The sequence below is a fragment of the Hyalella azteca genome, unplaced genomic scaffold, assembly GCF_000764305.2.
Source record: "Hyalella azteca isolate HAZT.00-mixed unplaced genomic scaffold, Hazt_2.0.2 contig12609, whole genome shotgun sequence".
In the NCBI taxonomy this organism is placed as follows: Eukaryota; Metazoa; Arthropoda; class Malacostraca; order Amphipoda; family Hyalellidae; genus Hyalella; species Hyalella azteca.
The window spans coordinates 17,798-28,235 of record NW_025942563.1 but is presented as its reverse complement, the minus strand read 5'-3'; the positions used below and the strand labels follow the sequence as shown (position 1 = coordinate 28,235).

General features: G+C 37.4%; 1 protein-coding gene across 1 annotated transcript in view; it reads left to right on the top strand.

Moving 5' to 3' along the window:
• LOC108682798 (ras-related protein Rap-2c) overlaps positions 1–9,291 on the top strand; it is a 10,917-nt gene extending 1,626 nt beyond the window's left edge. Inside the window, exon 2 of the mRNA XM_018172038.2 lies at positions 7,769–9,291. Within this exon, the coding sequence (XP_018027527.1) occupies positions 7,769–7,963 (195 nt within the window). The 3' untranslated portion in view covers positions 7,964–9,291. The remainder of the gene's footprint in view (positions 1–7,768) is intronic.
• The last annotated feature ends 1,147 nt before the right edge of the window (positions 9,292–10,438 follow it).

Here is a 10,438-nt window from a genome sequence, read left to right as displayed (position 1 = left end):
AGAAATAGACTGGTGTCTGTTGAGCTGAATAAAGGGTATTCAACCAAGTATTTAATTAAAATAATGCGGATTTATTGTTTTGTACGAATACTTTTTTCACCCCGAAAAGTGAACATGTTGCATTGTTTTTTGTTGCATTGAGATTTAATTTCTTTTGATAGTATTTTTGAATACTAGGCGTCTCTATACATAATTTAAATCACTTTTCCTGTTAAGTTTGTGTACTTACATACATTAAAATACGATTTTTCAAGTGTACGAATATTTATTGCCCCCCACTGTATATCTCTTTTACGGTTATAATCTATAAATAAAACCATCCATAACTGACAAACAATATTGGAGTTTCTGAATTTTCCTTGATCAGACCTTTGAATTCGACCGAAATATTCGACACATGAACGAACGTAAAGATTTGCTGCGAACGCCACACCCCGGAAGTTTCCATTCCTCCGTTTGAGAATTAATATCTTTAAAACAAGGCAGACTCACGAATTGTCGCTTGACGGTCGAAGTTTCCGTTGTCACCATCGCGCCATCATGATGATTTGCTCATAAAATATATTTTCTTAGATTTTTATATTCAGCGATAATTACACGATCCGATTATTTTTGTCTCTTGCAATAATCAGTGGACACAGTGATGACTATCTTTAAGATAACCTGGCAGATATCTTCGCTGGCTATCTCTGAGCATAGCTTGCTTCACCACACATGGCAGAAAATTTCGTTAGATTGCCTTCCGTCTAAATAACGTATTAATATTTGCAAAAATGCTTAGGTCTTGCATCCGTACGCTGTCATCGTGTCATCAACTTCGCTACAAAATTTGCTGCAGAGCCCATATTAAAAATTTAAAGGTTCATAGGGTCCATTTATACAGACGTTCACCATACAAGACCAGGCGTGTCACTGGTTCATAGGGTCCATATGTATACAATCTATACATACGGCCACGCTTAACATGGACCTGAACTACGCAACAGTTGCTTAACTTTTGTAACAATATACTAGTTGCCGGTGAACTTTCTTCAGAATTTAAATCGTTATAGCAATGACGTGGTAAACTTTCAGCACAATTTATATCGTAATACAATGACGCGATGAGTTTAATTTAGAATTTAAATAGATAGAATGTGATGTCGAGGTATGTTATATTGCCTAAATTTCTTTAATGTCAAGATGACCGATCGTCCTGTAGCTGCCGCGATCAAAAATTTCGTTTTGTATTTTAATATGTTTGCTCGTACGATGCCGTAGTTTGTTACAAACCGGCAGACGAGCTGTATAACAGGCGAGCTGTGTGACGGGCGAGCTGTGTGGCAAACGAGCTGTGTGACAGACGAGCTGTATGACAGGCCAGCTGTGTGACAGTCGAGCTGTATGACAGGCGAGCTGTATGGCAGACGAGCTGTGTGACATCCACACAGGACGGCGTGGCGTTGGCACCGAGCTCTGTATCTCTGTGGCGTGTTGCGTGTAGCCACACAGGACGGCAGTGGCGTGGCGTTGGCATCGAGCTCTGTGTCTCTGTGGCTATGATGAGGCAGCGGCTGAGGTCACTGAGTACGGTACGCGTCAAGCCCGTCAATTGCTCGCTAATGCTGTCGTCAAGATATCTTGCCTATTCTCGTTTGCATATGCTTTGCCTTTTTCGCTGCATTTTCATCTGAGAACTTTGAGCTATTGCTGTAATCATTAACAAAATATGTCTTAAGCTGTACAAAATTCAGTTGTGCATCGAATGTCGTTCGCTAGACTTAGCACTTTCAATTAGGAAGTGACAGATGAATTATCTTTAATAAGATCCACATAATCATTGTTAGCGGGAGGCCGAATTTAATGTAATGAGTTTGTTTTCTTCCCAAATGAGCTCGAATGACTTGATATCATCGTCCAGCTGCACTGCATTCAAACGTTAATATATTCATGCGCAGTAGGATTTAAATTGATTGTGTGCTTGTCTGAATAGCAGGCAGTTCATTCGTGGCTCAATTAATGATCCTGTTGAAATTTGGTGCTATTTTTATTCTTTTTCGAACTTTTAGTGACCAAATAGAAACTATGATCAAAATTTAACTTGCATAGTTTTAAGTTAAATTAGATGCGTTATGTAATATCATAAGTCTCGGTAATTTTTGTGTACGTTACTTCTAACTGAACAATTTTCACAATATTTTCGAGCTCGGGTAGTGATGCAGAAGAGCGTGATTTTAGATATAGATGAAACGTAGATTTAATTTAATCTACGTTTGTCTGGTCCACACTTGAATAGCACGAAGAAAATTACTATACTTACTCGTTGTAATTAATCTTGATGCAGAGTTTTTCCTTAATTAGGGTTTATTCTTTAATTAATTTTGTGTATTAAAAATAATTTTTATTCATGAATTCATGCATATTTGTATCGCGTTCTCAATTTTGTAACTCGTTTTTTTTTGTGTGTCTGAGCCATAGCTCGCAGAACAGTCAGGTCCGTGACGCGGGCTGTGAGGCGTATCTGGACGCTAGATTCCTGTAAATTTCGTTACTAGCCCGCGACCTTAGGAAGCTGATAAAAATTTATAAACATTTTCTTGCCAAAGAACACAAATTTCACCCTTACTAGGTGAATCAAAATCTATTTGTTGCGCCTCATGATCCGTTATGTCATGATGAGCAAAATATCCTGTATTCGTCATTTATATACATCAGATCCCGTGCATCTGATCTAGTGTCGTATGTAATTGCTGCAGGATTTGATTTCAATACGACTGAGTTACATTTGTGTTTGCTACTAAAACCACGTGACTCGTATTTAATGTAGCGTGTCAAGCCATTCAATGGAATCACATTTGTCTAGATTACCCTCAATTTTATTACGTGTCAAATATGGTTTTCTAACGCCATGACGATACCTGCAGTTTATTTCATAGTACCTATGAAGTTTGGCGTTTAAGCAGTAAGGTGGCACTCGAAATCTCTCACAAATCTCTGGCTTATATCGCAAGTTCACAAGGAATTTAAAAGCAAAGAAAACGCCAAGCAAATTCACCGTGTATATTGATGGTCTTCGATGCTATTCGTACACCTAAAGTTAACGTTGTTTGCCTACGTAACATTGAATGAATTAACCGTCGCATAAGGATGCGTCACTGAAGACGTAACTGCCTGTAGAGAGATCTTTTCGGTAAAGGCAAATGTATCGATGGAAACCTTGGACTTAAGTCATAGCTTTATGGACGGTGTTGGCTGTCGGTCGTAGCTGTTATACAGAGCAATAATATTTCCACCTTATATATTTAGAACTAATTGGGACCTACTCCACTGGCGCTGATTTGGTAATCCTTACAATAGCAGAACATCCTATGCAAGCATCATCGAACAAGTCTTATTTATAATTTAACTTTTTTAATTCTGTTAATAAGCGAGTTTGGTTAATGAAATCTTTACGTCATGGTTCAGAAGTAGGGCTATAGATAGTTGACCATAAATCTATTTTTTATCTGTAATCTTCTTTTGCACCGATGGCTCGCCGCTCACTGAGCTTATGATGTAGCGCTATCATGAGCGAGGAGTGTGAAGCAGCGTCGCGACTACTGGCGCACTTGTTAACGTTTGACAAGCGTGTGACCACGTTTGCACGTTTGAAAAGCGTGTGGCTACGTTTGACAATTATGTGGCTACGTTTGACAATTGTGTGGCTACGTTTGACAATTGTGTGGCTACGTTTGACAAGCGTGTGGCCCCGTTTGACAAGCGTGTGGCCCCGTTTGACAAGCGTGTGGCCTCACGTTTGAAAAGCCTGTTGCCACGTTTGACAAACGTGTGGCCACGTTTGACAAGCGTGTTGCCACGTCTGACAAGCGTGGAGTCACGTTTGACAAGCGTATGAGCATGTCAACCTCACCACAAATAACGCTCGCTGCGGCAACTCTGCTCGCTCTGAGTGCGCTTGCACCGCGCGCAGATCTGTTGTGTCCACGCGGAAATGCGCGCTGTAGGGACGCGGTCATATCAGCACACGTGAGTCATGTGTAGCTGCTTCCAAGCTCTGCGTTTGAACTAATAAATCAAAATAACTTAATCGTTAGATGCCGAAAGAATGTCGAAGCAAGCATTGTATTTTTAGACTCTTTGAAGAGTCTAGTTGATTGATGGCTGTACCTATTTGATTGAGTACAATTCTCTTGTAATGAAGTAAAGACTTTAGACACTATTCACTAAACTAATAACATGCACCTCCGTATAATATTATATAGGATGGGTTAAACCGTTAAAGCCTACTGCGACCTTCATCCATTGAATGGTGTATATAACAATATTTTAAATTCTTGAATTCAGAGCTCATTTCTTACCACAATAAACAATGTGCATTTTTTATGCGTATGGGTGAGCTATACACTATACACATGTGATGTGGCCTGTAATTTGATGCTCAGGCGAAGACTATTACGTCTTTAGTGCTCGAGTTTCTCGAGCTAGCCGCCTGGCTTCCAAACAAGTGACTAGTGAGGTTTGATTGCATTTAATAACGGTAGACTATATATTTTCATGTCTTGAGTTTTCTCTCTCTTTTAATTGAGTTACGTTTTTGAGAATCCACACCGCACCCTGTGATTATTTATTTAACTTAGTTCAGATGTATCAGGATTTCTCAGACTAAAACTTATTCGCCCTGAATATTTTCTACTCCTTTTGCGGCTTGAACATTGCATGCACGATCTACGTCCTTGATCTGATTGAGAAAAACTGTCCGTTTTGATACTTAGCGTGTATTCGTATAGAAACCATGAACATATTTTTTCGACGAATAAAAAATCGAAGAATCAGTTAAAATATTTTGGGTTTGGAGATAGTGTTCGACGAATAAAAAATCAGAGAATTTAAGTTTGGAGACGGTTTTAAATGTTGTGATTTCTGTGTATTACAGTATATTCTCTATTTACTCATCTAGTCAGGAGCTGGTATGCTGGCAGGCTAGTTTAGTTTCGTTCTCTTATGCGGCTGACCAACGAACCTTGCATTAATTGCTATGCCATGTGTACGAGTTCCTCGTTTCAGTTGACGTTTGTCTGTACGTGCTTTACTTATCCAGCTGTTCACCTAAACTAGCCGGTCTCCATTTATATTTCTCACTTATCCTTTGTCTTTGTGTGTCCTTCTATTATTTCTATGGCCCTGTTGCTGTTCGCCTATCTCTCTTTGGTTTCTTTTCATCGACCTTTTCCTTGTTTTTTTTTGTACTGAATTTCTAGCGTAGCTTCTTTTTTCTTACTGTCTGTTATATTAAATTTCAGATAAACTGTTTCGAAGAATCTATTATTATTGATGATCTCGAGTCTTCTGTAGTAATTTCTAGTGAATAAAATAAATCTAATATTCATTTCCTGGAACTATGAAAAATGTTTAAAATTTCTTCGTGTCATTGGTCGCTGCTAACAAGACGTATTTGCTACAGCAGTCTTACAATCCTGATAATTCCCTGAAATATTTGATACATAATATGTATAATTTGCGTTATGCCAGTTATTCGCAACGTCTTGATTCGTTCGGAAAAAATATGAGACGCTGATGGCTCCATTAACAATTCACGAACAGAACAAACCTGGACACAGTTTCTGCAATGCCAAATTGAAATTAAATATTATCTTTTATTTTTATGATATTCTTCGAACTAAAAGTCTCGTTATAAATTTGGGTCTCTCAGTCTTTCAAATTTGCGTGCGCACTACGTGGCACTGGTACTTTACTGATCATAAAATAGCAGTTGTGATCGCATATTCTGAAATTCGTTATTAAGATCGTACCCGCATAGGTTCTTGGAATTGCCTCTTTTTCTAGCCCTTTTGGTCAGGGTAAACTTGATTGGAAATTGCCTTGACAAATTGCAGTCTAAATTAGAACATCGTTTGCAATTGGCTAGAGCCATCATTTTGGGAGATGTACTCCCCACATTGGTTATCGTAATCAGTTTTCATGGACAGATTTTTCGTTAAAAATTCATTACAATGGCTATTTTTGCATCTGACGTGAGTTGAAGTCTCGACTACACAATGTTCTTAAACTTGACATTTAAGTCGCATATGAAACCGTTATATTCTTTATTGATTCCAAACGAATTATAGAAATTTATAATTCACAATTCTAAGCCTAGTTTTTGCATTTATTAATGTTGTTCACTGTCCAAATTTAGTCCAAAATTGTCATGTGTACGTAATTTTTTATTTTTGTATGGGTATAAGTTTTGGCATACGCACTTAGCAATTTAAGATTTATTTAGAATGATATCCCTCATTGAGACTTACTTAGAATGATATATTTTATTTATACTTACTTAGAGCGATACGTCTTATTTAGACTTACTTAGATTGATAGGTATAGCTTGTTGAAACTTACTTGGAAAGGTATATTTTATTTATGCTTACTTAAAGCGATATATCATAATTAGACTTACTGAGAACGATATATCTTATTCGTTCAGCAAGACGCTACCATTTGTCGCCATTATTGTTCAGCAATACGCTACCATATTTGGCCAGAATTGTTCAACAATATGCCGACAAGTCTCATGAGATCTCGTACATATTTGGTCAACAACACATTTCGTAACCAGGCTAATAACTTACTCTAGGATAAATTAATGTAAGCAGTGAAGCTATCAAACCAAATAAATCATTAGAAATTGCCATTGACATTCAAGAGTCGGCTTTGGCTGCCACCGAAAATAGGAAATACTCTCCCGTATGGCCCTGATCTTGTAGTAGCATCGCCGACAACAGGAGGGGTAGGGAACTTTTCAGGGAATTTTTACAGAAATAAACAGTTCTATGAAAGGTTGAACTGACCGATTTCATTGCAGTGTTTCTTACCCTAAAAGATAGACAGGGATAAATGAAATGGACAAGTGCTGTAGACGCGTTACGTCTTTGACTGTCAACTGATTATCATCACTTACATTTCTGTTGAAAATTGGCTTTATCGTCCCAGCCAGATTTGTTTCGCATTAATCAGTTTTAATAGATTAAATAATTAGTACTGCATTTAATTCCCAATATATTTGTCGAATTCTGCCGCGCATTCCAGATGTTATGTAGGTAATTGATAACCAATATTGATTAGTGGGCAATTTTTTAGTTGCATAAACATGCCAGTAGGTAATTTTTAATTCACCAGTCTTAGCATTTGAGCTAAAAACTAAGATAAATAGAAAACCTGAGAAGCTGTCTGCTGTCATCAAATCTCCTTGTTTGCTAAAGATAAAATAATTTTTCAAGCGAGGTCAGGAACTCGTAGTTTATCATTTAAAAAAGGATTATCCTGCAGTTTATTTGATGCTTCGTTCTAGCTCATCGGCCTACATTACTCTGAACTGAACCAATTAAATTTTTTTTGCATCAATTTTTTCTGGGATAAAAATGGCCTAAATTCTGAACTATCGATGAACACTGATAAGTCTATTTTCCTCCTATAAATTATTTATGCCTGAACATTATTTAGTCGTCCTGTACTGTATTTATTTTCTCTGTGTAATATTTATTCATTCTATATTGTATTTATTGTCTATATATTATATCATATATTGTATTTATCTCTTTCTTTATACGTATATCATATCATTTATTCATCTTGTATTGAGTATACTGTCATCTTGTAAGAAGTCCTCAATAAAACTGGCATTATTTTTAACCAAACATGTTTAAATGAAGGGCTCTACCCTAAATATACAAATTTCATCTTGTATTGTATATATTCTCCGTATGTATATTAATGACTCTTGTTTGGGCAGGTTGACCTGGACCACCAGCGGGAGGTGCCTGCTGTAGACGGCATGAACTTGTCCCGGCACTGGAACTGTCCCTTCATCGAAGCCTCCGCCAAGAACAGATTGGGAGTCAACGAAATGTTCGCAGAGATCGTCCGAGAAATGAACGTCAACCCCAGTAAAAAAGAAGCCAATTATTGTTGCTGCGTCTTGCTCTAGCGGTGGCAGAATTTTTAGCTCCTAGTTCTTGTGTAATTTGCGTTCGCTGTGTGTAAGTCCGACACTGTTAATTGCATTGGCTTTGAATGCGTCGAGGAATGAACTCTTGTCTTCTGACTACTCATGCCTAAATCCGCGGAAAGGAAATTGTTAGGCACTTCTTGGTACCCTATAGGTTACTTTTTTATCTGCAGTGGTGCGATTCAATAATTTAGGCTTCATGTATGCTGTCGATGACACTGAAAGTAAAAATAAAATAAATGAAGTGAAAAGTAATTGAAAAATTGAGTGCATAAAGGTTAAAGAGTAATTAACTACGTGTGCGATTTTAGTGGCATGCAATTGTATTAATTTAATCATTTAGGTCTTTCGTTGTCGTACCAAACTCTGGCGCGTTTATTGAAACTCGAGCGGTACATTGCATGAGATGTTGTATTTCTAGAGCGCTGGCCACGTCTTATGCAATGATGAGCAATTGAGTCACATTGTGATGCAGGCAGTTACAGTGGCTGTAGACTTGGCTCATTGTGATGCAGGCAGTTACAGTGGCTGTGGTCTTGGGGCTGGATGCAGAATTGAGAAAGCTCAGATTGCCTCAAATTATTTATAATCTTCTAAAATTGGTATACCAAGGTTGTCAAAAAACTGCACGTGCTTTATAGCTTTCAGAACTAACCATCCAATTCCCCTTTTACTTGAAACTTGGTCCCCTACACGGTCAATGATTGTAGAAGTTCATTTAGTTGTCTAGGATTGTGCTGGCTGATACAGCGCATATTTCATGATGGATCGTTAATCTTTACCATTACACGATGCATTTACGTGTGTAGAAGATTGCTTCTTGTACACTTATATGGTATACATAGTGCGTATTGTATCTAGTGACTAACATGTACATATCTTTGTTCACTTGCAGTTTACAGGACTCCTCTAAACTGAGCTTGGGAGAGTAACCATTTTTGTATTTGTATCACGCGAGGAGTGTAAGAGAAGATGAAGGATGTTGATATCCTTGTGGCTACTTAAAAGGTCAATAGCGTTACAAGTTCATCTAATTAACTTCAAATCAGGAAAATTCCTGACACGATAACATTAAAGCATTACGCCGAGCTTATGCTACAGATCATGCTAATATTGGCTTTGTACAGTCAAGACTAGCGGTCTGTTTGACTCCCGGTATCGCCTTGAGCAACGTGAAAATGCCATTTTTCAGATTCGAAAGCTTCACATTTTCATTCTCAAACTTGCTTTTTCAATTCATTTTGTCATCAATTTTGTGCTCTTGTATTAATATGAATTTTGCTTGTATGTTTCTTTGTTTGTGGCAAGAGAGCTAACGTACCTATAAAAATTTGGTGAAATTATAATGACATGCTTTTTTAATTGAGACCAGACTATTACATTTTTTATCTGATATTCTTAATTTTCTGCACGTGTTTTGGGCTCAAGTCTCCGTTATGATATAAGTTCCCAACCATAAAAACGTCAAGGTGTACCTAGTGTCATCGAAGCAATATGATAACAATACTTTCAAATTAACCTTGTACGCATGGGTTTCGTTCTCAACTCATTCTCGTTATGGTTCATTTTTGTGAAGAACCTTTAGGGCTTCATATCAGTGAATAAACAATTCAATAAGCAATCAAAAAGAAACTTAATTTTGTGTTAAAGAGATGTTAATACACACGCTTCAAATGTGCATGTATTGTTGAATCATGCAGACGTTTTCTTACATCACCTCCTCGCCTTGATAAATTGGTATTTTTCTTCGTACGGTTATTCTTTTTCATAAATCATTTTCCCTTGGCGTAGTTTTCTTAAAGTAAAGAAGATTCACGAAGTTCTTATGATGAGTGAAGTAAAGATCGCGCTCATTTTATTCTCGCATCAAACTACGGTGAACTCGTGCCCATCTCCTGCGATTCTGGTGCACTTTCCTCTACCAGAATTTAGTTCGATGTAATTTTCTTCAGTTTGTGCCGTTTACTTATGTTCCTGTAAATAGTACCGAAATATTTGAGTCCCGCCTCTGTAATGTATTCATTTTCTTTGATGTCAAGGCAATGTTTGTTTATTTTTGCTGCTTGTAAGCAGTAATTTCTCCGACATCGTGCTTCGAATTTGTAACGTTTCTTGTGCATTTGTTCACAGCTTGTGTTTCTCTGTATTAGCTATCGGGCATTTTGTTTTGTTTTCATTAATTTCATTGATAAATTTATGAATTCCTCACGTGATGGGGTCAACTCTCATGTTGCTCCTCTATTCTCCTTTGTTGCTTTCTCAAGAATTTCTGTAACGATTCGTAACTCCATTGAACTGGCTTGTCAAATTTCCCGTACTACCGCAACCTGTAGCACTTTGTATCTTGAGATGTAATAATGAGCTCCTACTTACCTAAGTTCTACTTATTGAAATTAAATGTAATGCGAATGGTTGTCCCAAAATTTATATCGTTAATCATTATTTCTCATGGAC